At 53.4% G+C, this 19,504-nt stretch overlaps 1 protein-coding gene across 5 annotated transcripts in view; it reads right to left on the bottom strand.

Annotated features, from left to right (window-relative positions):
- CTIF (cap binding complex dependent translation initiation factor) overlaps positions 1-19,504 on the bottom strand; it is a 262,257-nt gene that overhangs the window by 146,323 nt on the left and 96,430 nt on the right. For all 5 annotated transcript variants that reach the window (XM_033087333.1, XM_033087338.1, XM_033087335.1 and 2 more), the window contains exons 4-6: positions 16,903-16,976; positions 15,555-15,659; positions 9,902-9,977 (exon numbers count right to left, since the gene is read on the bottom strand). In XM_033087333.1, the coding sequence (XP_032943224.1) occupies positions 9,902-9,977; positions 15,555-15,659; positions 16,903-16,976 (255 nt within the window). The remainder of the gene's footprint in view (positions 1-9,901; positions 9,978-15,554; positions 15,660-16,902; positions 16,977-19,504) is intronic.

The raw sequence follows: 19,504 nt of genomic DNA, 5'->3' as shown, positions 1-19,504 counted from the left end.
TTTCACGGTGGGAAGGCAAGGCTCAGAGGCAGGACGTTTCCCTCGGGCAGTGCTCTGTCCTCTCAACTCTCTGCTCAAAAAGTCAGAGCACTGAACCTCAGAGGGAAAGGCCAGAGTTGTTTTCTGAACATGACGGCAATATTTAGCCTTTCCATCATCTGTTTGGCTAAGCCTGCAACTACATTACTGTTATTATTTATAGTCTATGTAATGTCAACTTTTGATTATTCCCTTTGTAGATAGAAGGTAGTGTTTGTTGATTTGTCCCCAGGTCAGCTTCCTCCTGCCACCAAGTATGCGTCAGTATCACTGCCTGCTGCTGACAGAGGCTCTGAACTCAGGGACAAACTCTATCACCATCAGCCACCGCCCAACACACTGAGGGGGGTAAGTCTGCACACAGAAGCGATGGGATCCAAAGCAAAGGGCCAGAATAGTCAGCCCAGCGCTTTCCATCCATCTCTGAACGAAGGCTGCCTATATCTCCACCCCAGGTTGTGGCTTTGACCACCTGCAAACATGCGGTATCACTCAGGGCTCTCCGGAGGTTTCTCCCTTTGATGGGCGGAAAGCTACTGAGCCCTAATCCACAGGAACCCCAATCCACAGAGGCTCACCCAGGGCTGTTGGGGCCAACGGGTCATCTGGGGCGTGCCTAGTGACAGGAACAACCACTGGAGTCTGGGGATTGTGTAGTTCCTGAATCACTCAGCCCTTTGCAAATCCACATCCTTGGTTGTCAAATAGGACAAGATTCTTTGTCCTTTATTTAAGCAAAACAATTGTAAGAAAACAAACAACAAAAAATTTTGGCAGCCAACAGAAGGGGACAGATAGGTGATGTCACTTACTAAATTATCAAGAACTTGTTAAGATGGACAACAAAACTGTATTGTAAACATTAAGCTTGCTGAGAGACTAGATCTTAACTCTTACCAACCCTAGAAGAAACGATCATTACGATCATTACGGGGCATGACAGACCTGTTAGCTAATGCTACAATAGCAATCACGTTGCAAGTAAATGTGTCAAATCAGTATGTTGCACACCTGAAATTTACACAATGTTGCATGTCAAATATGTCTCAATTAACAGAAGAAAAAGAGGGGAAAAGAATAAATGGTTAAGAGCACAACTCCCTGGAAGTAAGTCCTACCGCAGTGACTCTCAAACCTCACCAGGCAGCAGAATCGTCTGGAGAGCTTGTTAAAACACAGCTTACTGGGCCCCAGAGTTTCTGATCAGTAGGAGTAAAGGGGGGCCCTGAAAATTTGCATTTCCAGCAAGTTCCCATGTGATACGGATGCTGCCGGGGTGAGGACCACACTTTGAAAACCACTGTCTTAAGGGTTGCAAAGGTGAAGATGTTTTCAGCCCTCAGGATTTGGAGTGTGTGTTGTGGGGGGAGGTGTATATGTGTAGAAAGACATATATACACACCAACGATGTGGAGGGGCAGCCTTTCTATAGGTAGATATTAAGCTGGAGGAGCTCAGATGATACAACAAGGAAGTGGTTATCAGGGAGGGCTGCACAGAGGAGGTGACCTTCAGGCAGTCTTTGACGAACAGGTATGTGACAGGCAGGCAAATGAAGCGGGAAGGACATGTGCTGCTAATCAAGGTCCTGTTAATTAGTCCCAAGCCTAGAGCACAAATTGGGGACTCACAGGAGGGAAGCCTAGAAGGCTAGCCAGCACGGGGCGGGGGGGGGGGGAAGGAAAGTCTGGGGATTTCCCATGGGAGTCGGGAATCAATAAAGAATTTTTAAGCAGGGCAATAAGAAGTTGGCTAAAACATCTGGTGAATACCTTTCTGGGTCTCAGTTTTCTTATCTGTGTAACAGGGTGATGGGCAGAAGGTCTGGGCCTTTCCCAGCTCTGACATGCTATGATTCAGTGGGGACAAGGGGAGGGCGTGGTGCCATCCAGTCAGTGGCCTCACCCTGCTGGCAGCCCCTCACGAAGCACAGGGAACCGACAGCCACTCACACGTGCTTGGTCTGTCTGTCCATATGCCCAGCCTGGGAAGCGGAGGCAGACCTGGAGGTGTCGCATACATGGCTAATGTCCCCTGGGCCCGTCCCCCCTCCCTCCTGCTTGTGCAGAGCCAAGCGGCCTGGGATTGTGTGCTGCCTCACAATGGAAGGAAGAGGGTGTAGGAGGGAGGTCCCCAGGCTGACCCTGGCATTGTTCTTGGGCCAGAAGAAAGCTTCCTCCTGCCTGGCCACTGCAGGGCTAGAAACAACGGTGTCCAGCCAGCGCGAGCCAGCGCGTCTGGGGCGGCCTGGGAGCTGGGGCCCATTCACAAATGCCTGCTGGAGAGCACGTAGCCCTGTCCGTCCCCCGCCCCCTCTGCGGCAGGCCGCCTGCTCCCAGTGAGAGAAGCTGGGGTAAACGAAAATAACCGGCTTCTCCGCCTCCAAGCTCACCGCCGCCAGGAAGGAGAACGCGACCAGAAATGGCACGCTGGCTAATAAAGGAATAATGGATGCTTCACACCCTTAGCAACACCTTCCTTTCCCCCAGCCTCAGCTGCTCCTTCCACTGACAAAGGACAAAGGAGGAAAGGCTCTGGACCAGGGCGCAACCTTGTTGAACGAGGCTCCGCTCAAGTCAACAGGACATCACCAAGAAGGCCGGGGTGTTAAACCAGCCCTGGAAACTGCTCTAGGAAAGGACGGCGGGGCTGCAGGCAGGGTGGCCCCAGTCAGCTTGGGCTTCGGAGCCTCTCCTGCAGGGACTGTGAAATCACGGGGCGGTGAGAGGGTGCGGGAGGGCAGACCCGCCTCTGAGCGTCCACACACAGGGTCCCACAGGCCGGTTTAGGACCTGCTCACAGCACGGTGCACACAGCACATCTGCCGACCTCCGTGTCCCGAGTCCAAGCCATTCCGAAGCAGGGCTGGGAGGGCAGCTCTTCGCTGTGAGACACCCTTAGCCCAGCGAAGGCCGAGACGGAGGCAGAGTTCAGTCTGGCCTTGCTTGGGCCCAGTAAGCCTCACACTCTGCAGTGTTCCCTCCCGCCTGACTGACCCAGCCTCTGGCACACAGCAAAGGGTCTGGGCATGGTCTGGCCCACAGCACAGTATGGACCAGATGACCTCTCCATGGGGTTGGGGGGCAAGTCCTGTTTTTTAAGGGACCCTGGCCTGTCCCTAACAAAGTCACAGAACTTCCTTGGCCACTGTGGAAGATGTGTACACCCTAGGAATTCCCCAGGAGGAGGGCAGAAGGACTGGCTGGGCCCTATCGCACAGCCGCCTAAATCCTCCTTCCATCATGCATTGCCCGGCTCAAGAACATTCGATCGGGTCCTTATTTGGTCGAGTCTCAGGGCCTCAAGGACCGCAACCCCCTGCTCTCTCTGCTTACGGAAATGTCCCCTCACGACTCCAAGGCTCCCCCATTCTCCACAGCCTCCTTTTCTTCTGAACCACGGCTCATTTACTTCTGCCACTCTCAGAGCCATGCCTTCTTGTTCCTTTCTACAGATTCACCTCCTGGCCATCCCCAAAGGCCCAGGGCCACGTTGGCCTCCTTCTGGAAGCACAAACGCGTGGAGAGGCAGGAAACGAGCAGAGAACCTCAAAAGTGGCCTGGAACCAAGTCCTCCACATACCCACACAGTCTCTGAGGACTGGGGTGGTCTGAGTCGTCCAGGACCCTTTCACAGAGGAGGGAGAATTTGAAGAGGGCCATGAAAGAGGGATCTTGGTGAGGGAGCGGTAAGGTAAGGGTGCACGGGTATGAGGGCCACGCTAAGCAAAAGAAGGTGCCAACACGGCTGGGGAGGCAGGTCTCCTCTCTGCCTAAGGTCTACACAGGCAGACAGCTGTTCTTTCAAGTCTCAGTCTCTACCTCTCCACTCTAGCTTACCCTGCCCCCTCCCCTCTGCACAAAACCCCACAGAAGGGACCTGTTGGATGGTTCCCTAGCACCTTTCTTGGGTGTTCACCGCTCTGTGCTTGCTTCCAGTTGTGGCTGGGTCACATCACATCTGTAGAGTGTTTTTCAGTTTACGAATAACTGTCACTCTAGGACCTGGTTTACATTTTGACCCTCAGTATCGCCTTTCAACGTAAGTCAAACAGGTGTAGCATCGATTCCATTTAAGAAATGGGAGCTCAAAAAGAGAATGATTATAGATGAACTGCATGAAGTCCGGCGTGTGGAAACAGGGCTCTCCGATGACGACAGTGATGAAATGAACCTATACTTTACAGGGCAGTTATGTGAATTCAGAGATGACACTGGCACCTGCTTTCACTCTCAGGGCTTTTTTTTCCTGTTTATATTCTAGATCAGCGTTTGGCACACTTTTTCTGTAAAGGGTCAGAGAGTACTTTAGGCTTTGGAGGTGATAAGGTTCACTCACAATCACTCAGAGCTACCTGCAGCACAAATGCAGCCACAGACAGTGAGCTGATGAAGGAACGCGTGGAGCTGTGTGCCAAAGCACGAGGTGTGATCAAACAATATGTTGGATGTTTAAATAAAGAAAAAATGTATGACAGTAAAAGACTATTACCATGAATTCCCCTCAAAATACTCTCCCTCACTTAGAACACACTTATCCCATCGTCCTTGCCACTTTCTGAAGCAGTCCTGGAAGTCGTCTTTCCTGTGTGTCTTTAGTTGCGCTGTCGTGGCTGCCTCGATGTCCTGAATCATTTTGACTTTGGGGAAGAACCACAAGACACACGGTGCCAGATCCAGTGAATAAGGTGGATGAGGACACACTGTAATGTTTTATTTGACAGAAATTGCCGTATACCAGCAGTGATGTGTGACATGAAGCGTTGTCATGATGGAGGACGATTTACAGCATACTTTAAAACACACCTTCTCTCAACCGTAGCTCACATCCGACTGACTGCACTGAACAAGCTGAAACTTGTTACACTGTTACCAAGGTTCGACACGCCGCTTCCCCTATTGAAGATCCCTGCCTTTCCACTGGATGGCACTCGGCAGCGGCAGTCACCATATTTATTGAGCACAACAGAAAGGCTGCATGTCACACATCGCTTCTGGTATGGCAATTTCTGTCAAATAAAAACATGACGGTGTGTCCTCATCCACCTTATTCACCAGGTCTGGCACCGTGCGACTTCTGGCTCTTCCCCAAAGTCAAAAGGACCATGAAAAGTTAATATTTTGAATCCATTCAGGACATCGAGGCAGCCACAACAACGCAACTAAAGACACTCATGAAAGAGGACTTCCAGAACTGCTTCAGAAAGTGGCAAGAACGATGGGGTAAGTGTGTTCTAAGTGAGGGAGAATATTTTGAGGGGAATTCATGGCAATGTGTCTTTTACTATAATAATTTTTTTTTAAATTTAAACATTTACTGTATTTTTTGATCATACCTCGTATTTGCAGAAACAGGCCGGGGGGAGGGCGATGGACTTAGTCTGTGGACCACAGTTTGCCAGTTCCTGCCTAAGCCCCTGGTTGTGTTCTGGGCAACCGAGGCTGTTCTATAAGGGAGGTGGATGTTTTCTGGACCCCTTAGAGCCAGAAAGCACTTGCTACCCGCTGTCCCAGCTCCCTGTAATCTACTCGCCCCCTCCCATCCCCAGGCCCTGTGAGAAGCCAGTCCTGGTGGCCTGCTGCCTGCTGCCTAGGAAGTTTCCTAGTTGTCACCAAGTCTTCATCCCCCCAAACAACAAAAATAAAAATAGGCTTGCCTCACAGAGCACGTTGGCCATTCCCAATGGGCTTTGCTACCTGGCAGCCTTGGACAGGAAACCATGGATTGAAGAACTCCTGGTCTCCTTTGTTGTATCAGCGCCTATTTTTGTCCTGAAGGAGGAAGCAAGAGTGTGGGGAGTCCAGAGAGGTAGAGGGGCCCTCCTAGGTAAGCACGCCTCCTTGAGAACTGAGGCAGCATTCTAGGACAGCAGGGATTAGAAAGAGGCCATTGGAAAACTTTCGGTTTAAAAAATAGTAAAAATCATCTCTTCCTCTTCTAAAGGTATCAGTAGGGGTCTCTCCCTCTCAATCTCTCTCTGTCTCTCTCTCTCTCCTCTTTTTCCATTTTTAGTGCCTTCGGCAGTAGAACAAAACAAGATATTCGTTTTCTTGTTCTTGCTTATTAAGGAAATGACATTCACCCCGAAGTTGCAGTACGTGACGACCGTCGCCTAGAACAAGAAAACGGTCTTCCCGTGCCTCTTCCTCCTCAGCGTCACCCCTTAAACAAAGGGCACCCGGGGAGTCAGGCTGCCTGAATTCTAATCCCCCGCACCCACTGATAAGCCTGGGATTTGGGGCAAGATATTTAATCTCAGTTCTGTCGTCTGTACAATAACAAGGGAACCTATACTTGCCAGGGCAGTTATGTGAATTCAGAGATGATGTGCAGACATGTAGCTCAGACGGTGCTGGATTCCCGTGAGCCTCTGTGAAGGAGGCCTGGGCTCTGGACTGGGGCGCGGGGGCTGAGTCCCTCTGGGACACGAGCAAGCCAGCGCTCAGTCAGTCATTCGCCCACTATTTAATAGGCCCCGTATGTGCCCCCGTGGAGCTTACCTTCCAGTGGGAGAATGCAAGCTACACAGTGAAACATATGCACGCCGAGCGCTATGGAGAATAAAGTGAGGAGGGAGAGAGGATACGCGGGCAGGGTTTGCTGAGAAAGAGCCACCTGACCAGGGCAGCCTCATCCAGGAAAGGACGCTGGCTGAGACTGTGTGCCCCACAGGGATGACGTGAGGAAAAGCGAGGCAAGAAAAAGGAGGCACCGTCCCCGTTCTCGGAGCACGGAGAGCACTCAGTGAGTGTTTGCAGGGTTACTGTTGGTGCGACAGTCATTGTTGGATGCTCAGTAAGAACGTTAAGAGAGTTCCGTGTCTTGGTCCCCTGGAAAGGCAGCGGCGCCTGCATTTTAACTCAGTCCATCATGGCTGAGACAATGCTTGGTCCGCAGGAACATGCTCGATCGATACTGCGGGACTCAGTGAATGAAGTCAGGCTGTGTCTCCCGTGGGACCAAGAAGTGACATGAAGTCACACGTTGGGGAAAAGGACAGGGCCTGGGGGAGCAAGGTGGAGCTGAATTTTCACTTTGTTCCTCGGCATCTCAGGACGTATTAATAATCCTTTGCTTGTGAGTTAGCATATCCTGGAAGTTTCCAGAAGACTTGGCAACAGAGCTGGCATAGCTCTAGGGAACAATAAAGTCACTCCTTCCCATCTGGAGGGCTGGGAACTGGGCTACAGCCACTTCAATCCAGTGTGGGCTGGCCCCTTCCCACCAACTTGGATTTCCAAACCGCAACGGCGCCACCTGCTGGGGGAACAGAGCTGCTCCTGCGTCCGCCACCATTTTTGTTCCTCTGAGCACTCAGTGGAGTGAGGGGAAGCAGGGTCATCCTTCTGCGCACAGTGATTTTCATTCTGAAAATTCATTTGCCCCTCAGATTCCTCGGGGGGGAGGGGTTGTGTGTGGGAGGGGTTCTCACCCTGTCATTATTTGGGGCAAAGCAGGGCAACCGGGGGCCTAACTCCAAAGTCCTCTCCTTTATTAGCCGGTCTCTTGCCCTCTCTGCATCAGTGTGAAGAGAATGCCTTGTCAACACTCTCATGAGGTCAGAAATCCCACCTGACGTCCCCCGAGTCTTCTGGACCCCTCGGTAGACAGTGCCTTGGGTACATCCACGAGGCCAGAAATCTCACCTGGCTCAGTTACGCTCCTGTTCGGGGCGTGTGCCATGCCGACCTGACAATGGGGGCCTTACACAGTATACACTGCCAACCTGGGTCACTCACCAGAGATCAGAGCAACAGACCTGACCAGGGCAGACTGAGCGCATAATTAACTGCAGCCAGACAGAGAATTTAGTTTCAAAATTTCCTAACAGGAAAGCAAAAAGGGAAATAACTTGGGTTATGCAGTTCCTATTGCCAGACAAAAGGCAGCAGACATTATGTTTGGCTGTCAAAGAATTCAAAGAAAAATGATCAACACATGTCCTTTTAGAAAGCTTTGGGCAAGACGCGGGATAATTCAACAACAATGTCTTTCAACTGGGGTTTTGTATAAGAAACACAAGCATCCAGGGCCGTGTAGGGAACAGGGAAGCAGTATTTCTGCAGAGCCCGGAGGCTGTGCGGCTCCCTCTGCTCTGGTAACCTGAGGAGACACTGAGGAGAAACTGCTCAAGTTACCACAGCTCAGGGGGAAGACCCCGGGGGGTGTGGGGGCCAGAGCCAAGGCGAGGCAGGTTTGAGCCCCGTGCCTTCACATTGAACATAGTCAAGCTTAACCTGGCTTGGATTATGGAGCTCCACCTTCCCCTGCCAGCGCCTGTCCTTCCAGAGGCAGAAGACAGCACTTTGTAAAACCCCAAAGTCCCACACTGGCAGGTGCCTCCCCTACAGGCCCAGGCGAAGCCGTCTGGTGTGGGGAATGCGGCCAGCACCCCTCACTCGGTGGGCAAGCACCCTCCTTGCTGTGCAGCTGACAGAGGCTTAAGGGGTGTGCCCTTCTGGGAACTGCCAGTGTTCCCAGGGGTCTCAGGAGTGTGTGTGGGGGACTTCTTGGAGGAATGCCAGGCCTTCGCATAGCAGGGGACATTTTGGCCATACAGGGGCTTCCCTTCACTTGTGTGGCTATCTCCTTCACCATCTCATCCTCTCCCTTATTCTGGGGAGGAATGGCCTGAGTGTTGGCCTGGGTCATTTCTGGGGACAATTTGCACGTTGAACACCAGTAAGGAGGCAAGGACACCTTTGGCTGCTGGGGATGAGGGCCTTCCCACTGGAAACGCAACTGTGGAGCCGCCAGAGCAGTGCACTGGTGCCCTCTAGTGGGAGAACATGACAGTGCAGCAGTCTGTCCACATGGCCTCTGCACCAGCGGCATCTGACCTTGGGGACGCACTCCGAGCAGGATTACAAATTTTGGGGTTGTCATCACTGTGGCAGGCCAGCCAACCCCCTTCTACCCGACAGGCAGTTTACAACAGAGATGCCAAAAATGCAGACAGGACCTATTCTAAGTCCAATTGTGTGTGTCTCAGCTTCTGCCCTACTGTATGGTTTCACTGCCTGGAACCGTAATTGACACCTCCCCCACCCTCTGAATCCATGTCACGATGCTCAAAGCGTCCAGCTGCCCACCCCGGATCAGAGCTCTTGGGGAGCAGTGCTAGCCTCAGCTCACCTGAGACTTTTGAGAGTTTGTGGACGCTGAAATCTGGCTTCTGGCTATCACCCACCCAGCTCACCTGATCTCCCTCAGCTCCCGTTTCGGGGAAGCAGACCTTGGGGACAGTCACCATCAACAGCATCGGCCCTCACTACCCAACTAAGTGCCTTTTAGGAGAACCGTGACAGGCAGACCTGGGCACCTACGGTCTGCCCTGTTCCTGGTACTTGGCAGCTCCAGGGGCTTCAGCCCCAGCAACCCCCGTGACAGGGGTCCCAGAGGGAGAGCACTGCGTGAGAATAACCCCCGGGATTCACTGCCCGCTGTGGAAAAACGACCAGGTGGGATCATCAGCAACAGAGGGTGCCTGGCTTTGGCTGGCAGTGGGGGTTGGGACAGGCACCCAGCTGTGAGCCTCTGACTTCTGTGAGGCGCTCCACCTAGGACCATTCACTGTGACATATGCCCCATGTGTGACTCCCAGTGAGAGACAAGCTAGAGCACCCCGCAGATCTACACTACGCATTACGTCTAGGGGCCTCTGGGGCCTTTGCACACACATCACAGCGGGACCCTCTGGACGATGGCAGGTGGCCAGCCCTGCCCACATACCGGGGCAGTACATCCAATCATGCCGGGCTGGTGCTAGGGGCTAGGGGGAGTGCTGAGGGCCTGCCCAGCCCCAGGATCAGGAGCCGGGGGGTGAAGTAGGGGTATGAGGACACTCTGCCCCTGCACCTACCTGCCAGGTGGGGAGAACCTTCTCGATGTCATTCAGGTTGATCCCATCCCCATCTTCCAGCTTCCCTTTTCCACACCTGGACCAGAAAAGACATAAAGGCATTGAAAGGATGGTGAATTCATGTCCCAGTCTGGCAAGCAGGAAGAGCAGGCTGATCAGGTGACACCTGGTCCTGCACTCCCTCAGGGCCTGCAGAATCAGCCTGTCCCACCCAGACGAAATGGCCCTGGAGATCCCTGAGAGGAGACCTTCTGCCCCCAGACCTGGCAGCACAGGCCTTTCCTGAGGACAGAGGACTCATGCAAATAGTAAAGCTGACACCAGCTGGGGGTTGGGGGGGAGGCACAAAAGTACCCGAGTTCCTCTTGACCCTTCCAGGTAAAGACCCTAAGCTCCTTGCTGATAAAAAGCCCCAAACTTGTCACAGCTCCTGCAAAAGCCCATCATCTTGCCCATTACACTAAAGGGAACATGAATGAACAGAGAGACCAAGCAACTTTCTCCAGGTCGCACAGCCTCTCCCCCGCTCCCATGGGGCTTCCTCCCTCCTTGGCCTGACTTTGGGCCAGTCTGGCAGGCCTGCTCAGATACTGGTGCTCTGTCTTCATGTCCTCTGCAGCGGGCACACCTTCAGGCCAGAGACATGGGCCCTGATCCACTGCCAACGGTCCGTGCCTCCTGCACGCTTAAGGTGCAGACTGGAACCGCACTGCCGGGGCTGGATTCCCAGCGGCGCCCTTACTAACTGGGCGACCACGTGCAAGTCGCTTAACCTCTCTGTACCTCGGTTTCCTCATTTGAAAAACGGGGATAACTAATAGTGTCTGACCTCATAAAGTGAATGGAGGGGAGGACAAACGTAGGGAAGTACTTAGAACCTGCCAGGCGCGTGCACACGCGTGCACACACACACACCCATACTGAATATGCCATATGGAACTGTAACTATATTATGGTAAATACAGATAATAATTGTATAATATAATAACTAATAAGGTAAAAATATTACTCCGACTAGTACTACGTCTACTCCCACTACTGTTACTGTTGTTACTATTATTGGGGAAGCAGCAGCACAGTGAGGAAGAGCATAGGTCCAGTCCTAGTGCCCACCCAGCCTCATGCAAGTCACTCCTTTTTTGGGGTCTCCTAGTTTCCTCATCTGTCGAAGTGAAGAGAATGACAGCTCCCTCCCTCCTCCCTAGGTTGTGGTGAGTTTTAAATAATATGAAGCGAGCACTTAGAACAGGGATAGGCACATGCCCTGGGCAAAGTGTATATTGGTTACCTCTACTATTACGATATTATGGACCCAGGTACGGTGAGGGCTGCTCAGGGGGTAGGCGGCAGTGTTTTCCGGCTGCAGAGTTAAGGCAACTTTCAAATTTCAGAGTAATTAGGTTATTTGTTCAATATTTGCCAAGCCTCTCTTGTGTTGGGGGCCCTGTCAACCTCTCTTGGAGTCACAGAAAATAAATCCAACATGGTTCCTGCTCTTCCACAGCTTGTGGCTCTTAGGAAACGCGTCCAAATCTCATCTAACGGGGCAATGCACCTGAGCACCAGTAGGGGGCAGCATGAGCTAAGGGTCACCAAAGACCTATGGGCAGAGCAGTCCTGGAACCCTAAGGAAGAAAAACCTGCAAAAATGAGCAAAGGCTTGGGGGGAAGAGGGCACTGGGATATGGTCTACACCCCCATTTCACAAGTGCTTTTGTGTGGGTTCCGGCTCAGGCTGGGCCCCAGTATAAACAATGCACAGGCTGGGCTCTCGGTGTCATAGCCTGGCGGTGGGTCAGGGATCAGAAAAGGTGCTACAGGAACCCAGAGGAGCAGCTTCCAGAAGAGTCTGGGCAGAGGGAGGGAGATGGGTCGTGAGCTGGCCAAGCAGAGAATCTGGGAGAATGTCCCAGGCAGAGGGCAGCAGGGCAAAGGCTTGGAGCTAATAAGCATGTGGCCAGCAGAAATGTCTGTATTCATGTGGCTGGAGTGGGGTGGGGAGGAGGTACAAGGGGGTGCGAAAGGGGCAAGATGACCCTGGAGGGCCAGGCTGGAAGGGCAGTTTGGGGGCCTGGCAGGTGGAGCTGGGGTGGGAAGGGTGTAAGGAGGGAGGGGAGGAGAGTTCTCACCCCCTCCACTCCCTCCCCAGGCTCGTGATGTGCTGGGCTACAGATGAGAAGACGAAGAAGGTTCTGGAAACATCCAACCACCTTTTAACTAACAATTCTGCCTGGTAAAGACAGGCTGGCCTGTGAAGGCACCAACTGCTGGCAGTCGCCTGTGCCGTAAGTGCCACGGCAGTTGGGGAGGAGGGACCTGGGGACGCTTGGCCTACTAGAATGGCTGACACCACCTCCCCAGGTCACGTGTGTGTGTCACACACCTCTGGCTCCAACCACATGCCGGATACCAGCCTAGCCCAGCACAGCCGTGGCCTTTCATCCTCACCTCCGCAGCCCCTCTGGTGGGCAGAGAGTGCTGTGTTCCCCTGGGCCCTAGGCCCGCCCTGTCTGGGGCTCCCAACCCCCTGGAGGATGCAGGTTCAGAGGGCAGAAGGTTGATACAGACCAGCTGAGTCACTGCTGCCAACAGGGTTTCCAAGGCAACAGCCTCCTCCCGATTTCTATCCCTCCATGGATACACAAGCTGCGGGAAGCCTTGGCAACTGAGTGCAACCAAGTGGTACCCTGCCTCTGAGGGGTGCTGGAGTCCTGTGCCCCATAAGGCAGTTCCTGGACCATAGAAAGCTGCACCTGGTCTCTCCTAGAACCTGGATGAGACAGGACGTGGCCAGAGCCAGGTGTGTATGGGGAGACCCCAGACGACTGTCAGCGAACCATACAGGCTCCCTGAGTGGGTGAGCCTGGCCTGTCGCTGGTGAGCAGGTACAGCCGGTTCCTCTGGCTCCAGAGGGGACAATGGCCCTCAGCACCAGGGGAACCTCTCCTTCCCTGGATAATCACCTATTGCTACAGACAAGTAGTATTTCTTATGATGTTAATTTGTGTGAACTGGTGCAGACACCTCGGAGAGCCTGATTTCAACATGCATTCCCTATCAAACACCTTCAGCCCTCCTGCCCTCTGGGTCTCAGTTTCCCCACTGGTTTTGCTATCCATACACTCCCAGGGGACACTGGCGAGACTGGGAGCTTCCAACACGTTCATCCTCCAACAGTGCTCTCCTCTCTAACCCTCGTTGCATGTACTTTAACTACGCGCCCGGCAGCTTATTTCATAATGTGGACTCTCTAAATGTCTACATCACAAAACTGAGTCTTTCACAGTCTCAATCCTGACTGCGTTCATATCTCCTTTTAATAGTAAACAGTCTTGCTGGGCAGGGACTATGTTTTATAAAGTGGGGTGTGTGTGTGTGTGTGTTTCCCTCACAGTACCCAGCACCACGAAGGGACCCAGTGGGCCTAGTGACTGGGCTTTCGAAGTACAAAATGCTCAGTCCTTCTCATGGCACACCCCCAGCTCAATAGCTCCCACCATAGAGCAGATGGGATGTGTCACCTCTGCTGAAAACCCGCTCATGAACTTGACCTGCTGAGGAAAGGTCAGCTATCCTAAACTCAGCAGCATGGGGGGTGGGGCGGGGCTGGGGCACAGCTCTGAGCAGCTCAGCAGCTCAGGAGGAAATGGCTTCATGCTGCTGAATGAGGGCTTGAACCTGCAGTGATGGGTGGATGGCATGAGGCAGGGCCAGGGGGACCCCGTGGCTGGGTCTCTGCTTTGCTCTGTCTCCTTCTAACAGGGTACCTCCACCCCCCAAAAAATGACCCCGAGAGTTCTGATGGAACCTACCCAGGCAGGACAATGAGAAAAGGAAGTGTGGTAAGAGGCTGGGGTCCCCTAAGAGAATCTGAATGATGCACCTCTCCCTCCAAAAAACACACACATATATATGATTCTGCATAAAGTTTTAAGGGGGTGTCATGCAGGGTCTCTGGTTCTGCTCCCCGTATAAGAACACAGGATATAGCGAGGCCATGGAGCCATAGATAGAGGGGTCAAACCACTATATTCTCGCTGGCGGCTGGGTTGGAGACATAGGGAGCAAACATCTGCCAGTACCCCAACAAAGGGTCTTCCTGCACCCCAGTCTCGCTGGCGGCCAGGCAAGACACAGGAAGTAGGATCCACACAATCTGCAACCTGTTGTTCCCTTCTCGGCCAACCAACCAACCCCCTAGCGTAGCCACGGCCGTTATATTAGTGGCTAATGGCCAACTAGTCACAGCTGATGGCCATCTACTACCCAAGGCAGCACCTTTCCACGTGAGGCCCAGAGCCTGGGAACTGCTCTCTGGGACTCTGTCCCCACAGGGGGTTAAGCTGATTCGAGGACACTCTGGTGTGATGACCTGGGCGCTGGATGGCGTCAGAAGGCCTTAAATCATGGCTCTGCAACGTGGGCAAGCTCCTTTGCCTCCTGAGCTGCATTTCCCTCTTCTCTAAAGTAGGGCTGAGAACACCTTGCGTCCCGGTCGCTGCTCATTACACTGCGGTGAGACCAAGAGAAGGCGCGGGGGGTGGGACAGAAAGTGGCGGCAGGAGGCCAGGTGAGACGCAGGGAAGTAGGCAATAATATCACTTACGTTTAGACCTGAAGTGACAGGGAGACAAGACTAGGCAGGGAAGGACTGGGAGGAAAAAAATTAAAGTCATGAGTAGAATTTTAAAAAGAAAAAAACGGAAAAGAACAAGTGCTGACGAGGATGTGGAGACATCAGACCCCTTGTGTTTTGCTGGGAATGTGAAATATTCAGCTGCTGTGGAAAACAGTTTGGCGGCTCCTCAGAAAGTTACAACATAAAATTACCATGTGCGATATTGTGATTTACAAGGAGATATATTTGGTCTTTGTCCCCAGGCCTGGCACAGAGCTCCTAAAAATCCTTGGTATTTCCTCTGCAAGGGGAGCGACCAGGTTGTTTTTTTGTTATGTTAATGAGGCGACTTCTGGAAAGTCCCGAGGTAACCTGAGGATGGGGCCGGTTGCCAGGGGAATCAAGGGAGAGGCTGGAGGGTTAGAACTTGCAGTCCCATCCCCTGCCCTCCGGGAAGGGAAGAAGAGCAGGAGATTGAATGGCCAACCGTTTAATCAATCACGACTCTGGAACGACGCTTCCATACAAACCAAAGAGGGTAGGCTTCTTTAAAAGGGGGAGGCAACACTGACACACGAAATAAGGAGAGGCTGAGACAACCCAGTGGAACACCAACCACTACCTCGGTGGTGCTCCAAGTGGGGCCCCTAGGAACTTGTTAGAAATGCACGTTCTCAGGTCCCACCCCAGACCTCCTGACTCAGAGACTCTGGAGTTTAACAAGTCCCACAGGCGGCTCTGATCAAGTGTGAGACCCACTGCACTAGACTACCGACAAGCAGGGCCACTGTGAGGGGCCTGGAAGGGAAGCGGGGCAGTGTGGCTAGAGAGGCCTGGGCAGTGAAAGGTGGAGGGGCTCAGGAGAGAGGCCCGTGAGCCTGCAGGTCTGAGGCAAAGAGCCATCTGTGTGTCCCCATTGCAGCAGGGATACCTTCCTGCCCAGGGAAAGGCCCCTCTCAGGTCCGATATAGCCAGAGCTGTTCTCCACCCCACCCTGCCCTTATATAAGAGCCCTCCCCCACAGCCACCCCTTACCCTTCACGGTCGATGTGTGGCAGGGGCTGCTTGGGCGTATGTCGGAGCTTCCGGTGGAACTGGGTGAAGTCCAGCTTTTCAGGCTGCAGGTCCCAGGTGGCACCACTAGAGGGCGAGGGAGGGCAAAAAATGAGAGGCCCAGTGGAGACCAGCTCCGTTACTGATGGGGCGGGCCCAGACTCCCAGGCACAATCAGGCGGGAAGCATCCTCAGAAAGAGGCAGGCAGGAAAGGGGGGGGCACCCACCAGCCAAGGGCAGGGTCCGGTAGGGACCCCTCACTCAGACTGGAAGGTGTCAGCTCTGGGGACAGCCTGAGAAGCCGTCACCTCTCTTCAACCCTGCTGTATGTAACTCATGCTTATAAAACACAAGTGTGGGCCTGATGCCTACATGACAGCAGTCCCCCTAAAACACAGAAGAGTTTGTTTTCACACCTACATTTGAGAAAGCCCGGAGAGAGAAAGCAGGCCCAAAACCTGTCACTACAGCCTCTGACAGCAGCTCAAAATGGCAACGAGGCAGCTCTGAGGGACATGGGGCAAGTCAGCAGGGAAGCAGGAGGCCAGCTCCTGCAAGCTCCAGCCTCAGGAGACCCATGGCGCTTCTGGGCCGAGCGGGCCTGAACCCGAGCCAGCGTGTGTCTACAGTACAGCGAGGGGTGGCCAGCTCCAGGGGAGTGGACACCATGGCAAGAGCCCAGGAGCAAACTCTTCAGGGGCACTGTCCCTACATCCTGAGGAACCCTGGACAACACCTGTTCTTCCAACCTGGTCCATCAGGAACCTTCCAGAACCTGAGCCACTGACAATCCTTCCTTCCACCAGACCTCTACGCAGCCGGCTCGCTCACCTGCTATGACCTCCGGTGGGAGAGGTGGGCTCTGCAGCCACTGCTGTCTGGAGTCCCCACGGGCCTGCTATGCATCATGTCTCTGTTAACCCAGGTGCCTGGCGTCCCCATCAGCCCTTCTCCTTTGCTCTTCCACCTTCCCAGCCCTCCCTCTGCTTTCTCTCCCTCTCCCGGAAGCTGGCGGGATGTCAGCTGTCTTCCCTTTCCTCTCAACCTTCTTTGTCCTCTGCCTCCTCTTCCCTTCACTTTCTCTCTTTCCCTTGGATGCTCACCCCTTCTTTTCCTTTCTTTGATCTCCTTCTCTCCTCTCTCTGACTTCCTTCTTCTTCAGTCTCTTCCTTTCTACTTCACCACCCCACCCAGATTCTCTCCACTTCTTGATCAGTGGACTCTTACCATTTACTCAACCTCCAAAGAAGACCCCCATGGGGCATAAGGACAAGTAAGCTGGGGTCCCAGCCAGAGCCACACACCCCAGACAAGAGGAAGCGGGCTTACCTGAAGGAATCGAAGGTGTTGGCAGCCCAGATGTCTGTGCCCAGCATGTCCAGGGAGTTATCTTTGCTGCCATTCTGGAAGAGATTGGGGAGGAAAGGGTGGCATTATTTGCTACGCCTGGACACTGAGAATAAGTGGGTGGAAGGCCTCCCCAAGGCCCAATCCTGGAGAGGGCTGCAGAGGCATCCTGGGCAGCTAAAAGGCTGGGGTGAGTGTCCTGGCTGGTGCTGCCAGTAAGTCAGGGGGACACTGTAGTATACCTCTGGCCTCCTCCCGTACGGGGTCCCTCACTACAACAGTGTTTGACAGAGCCGTGTGGTCAGGTACAACACAGCCCAGCCTATAGCTCTCTCCTCAAAGCCTTCACACGGACGGACGAGATGCCACCACCACTGCCAGCCTGATGGCTGTGGCTTTTCCCCAGGCAGGGGCTCTGCAGATCCAGACACACTGGAGGGTCCATGTTGAAGGGCTGACTTTCCCACTCCCCAAAATCAGGTAGCACCAAGAAGCCCCCATTGATCAAGGCTACACCAGTGACCAAATTTCTCTAAGTCAACCGGCTCCAGTCTTCCTGCTTGGATGTTTCCTATGATCCATCCCATAGACAGAAAACACTTCCCTTGATCCAGCTTCCATGATTTGGCTTCTCTGCTATCTCTGCCTTCACTCCTGATGCCATCCATCCCTCGTTAACCCTACCGTCTGCTATACCTCCACCTCCACTACAGCTGAACGCGTGCCTGTCTTGTGACCCAGGACTCCACCCCGGGTATAAACACAACTGAAATGTGCACAGATGTTCACCAACGGTACACAGCACAGGGGTACGGAAACCACCCGAGTGTCATCAACAGCTGACCAGACAAGTAAATCGTGGCATGTTCACATAATGCAATGAGAATAAACAAAACAACATGCAAATGACATGAAGAAGTCCCACAAAAATAGAGTGAAACAAAAGAATCCATGGTTCACTCATGACCCCAAGTAAATTTTGAGCTTCTCGACTGCTACCTCTTGTTCTTATGCCCCCACAGTGGTCACCCAGGCACATAGTAGGTCCACCTCAGATGCCTGCCAACCAATGAAACAGACGCTACCCTGTAAGCGGAGGAGGCGCAGGCCTGCAGTCTCTGTGTCTGAAAAACTGATTCACGAGTTAGGATGTCAAGATCGATTTACGGTCCTAGGACTCGAGGCCCAAAGATTGGAGGAAGAATGTGGGTAGAGAAAGAGAACACACATGAGAAAGGGACGAGGGTCAGAATGAAACCCAGCAGCGCAAAGCATCTCACAGGTAAATGACCTTGCAGGCAGCCCCAGGGCAGTGTGAAGGGCACATAAATCTCCCTCCTGGGCCGGCTACTCTCAGCATAGGGGCTGACGCGGAGGGAGCTGGCAGGGATGCCACAGCCTGGACGAGGGGACCTTACCCTCAGGCTAAGGGAGGCACCTGGGGCATCTCCAACTCAGGCCCCAGCCTCTTCTGAAGCTGCACCCGGTCAAGGAACCTACCAACCTCGGGACCTCTTGGGATCCAAGGAAAAGGTCCCTTGCTGATGGGTGGGAAAGAGGGACAGAAGATGGAGGAGACGCTCCTGGCATTCGCACACAGATGTTTACACTTTCCAAAGGAAGGCCACCTCTCTGTACTTAGAATCTCTGGTGATGTGCTATTAACCACCTGCAGTCTGAGATGAGAAAAGGGAGTTCTGGGAGGGAGGTCGCAAGGCCCAGCTGGTGAGTGACAAGTGCCAGAAGGCCAGCCGGCGCTGTCCAGAGCCACCTCACTAGGCAACCAGGCACGTTTATTTTTTTAATGCTTCATAGTTACAGACTCTCCACACATTTTCCTTACTGAATCCTTACAATACTCACCCATTCTATAACCCAGAGAACATATTCTGGAACTGCTGCAGATATCCGGAGTCCTATGTTAAATGCCGGGAAGCTCAGAGATCTCCCTGCCGTTCCCAGCAAATCCCCTGCTCCTCAAACTGCCCCCCGTCCCAGTTGCCTCAACATCCCGATTCCTGTGACGGCCAACATTCTCCATCACCCAGGCCAGAAGCCTCTGCAAACGCTCTCCGTTTCCAGAGGGTTAGGTTTTGTCACGTCTCACGCAGACTTACCTCCTGCCTCCATTCTCACCCCGCTGACAACTTGAGGCTAATTCTCAGAAGTGCCAGGATATGAGTCCTCTACAGACCCTGGAGTGGGAACCCCGTCTTCGCACAGCCTGGGGGTGTCCTGGGGGCCCATCTCCGGGAAAGAATGTAGATGGCACTCCTGGAGGAGGTAACAGTCCTGGGCAAGAACGAGGACCGAGGACCGGGGACTGTGAGCAAGACAGCCTCTCTATGCTGAACATAATAAGAGGGTAACCCCCCCGCCACTCCCCCCTTTAAGGCTAGTGTCCTGACAGGGAGAGGGCAAGCCTCAGGAGAAGTTCCTCATGAAAACCCTGGCCACAGGGGATGACCTACTCATTGTGGCTCTATTTGACAGCACATAACAAGAATCGGGACATTCCCTCAGAGTCCGTTGCAGTGGAATGTGATGGGCATATAATCACACAAGCAGCCTTTATCAACAGGGG

Source organism: Rhinolophus ferrumequinum, chromosome 19 (assembly GCF_004115265.2).
Source record: "Rhinolophus ferrumequinum isolate MPI-CBG mRhiFer1 chromosome 19, mRhiFer1_v1.p, whole genome shotgun sequence".
In the NCBI taxonomy this organism is placed as follows: Eukaryota; Metazoa; Chordata; class Mammalia; order Chiroptera; family Rhinolophidae; genus Rhinolophus; species Rhinolophus ferrumequinum.
The sequence above is the reverse complement of the archived record's forward strand: the minus strand, read 5'-3'. Positions and strand labels throughout refer to the sequence as shown.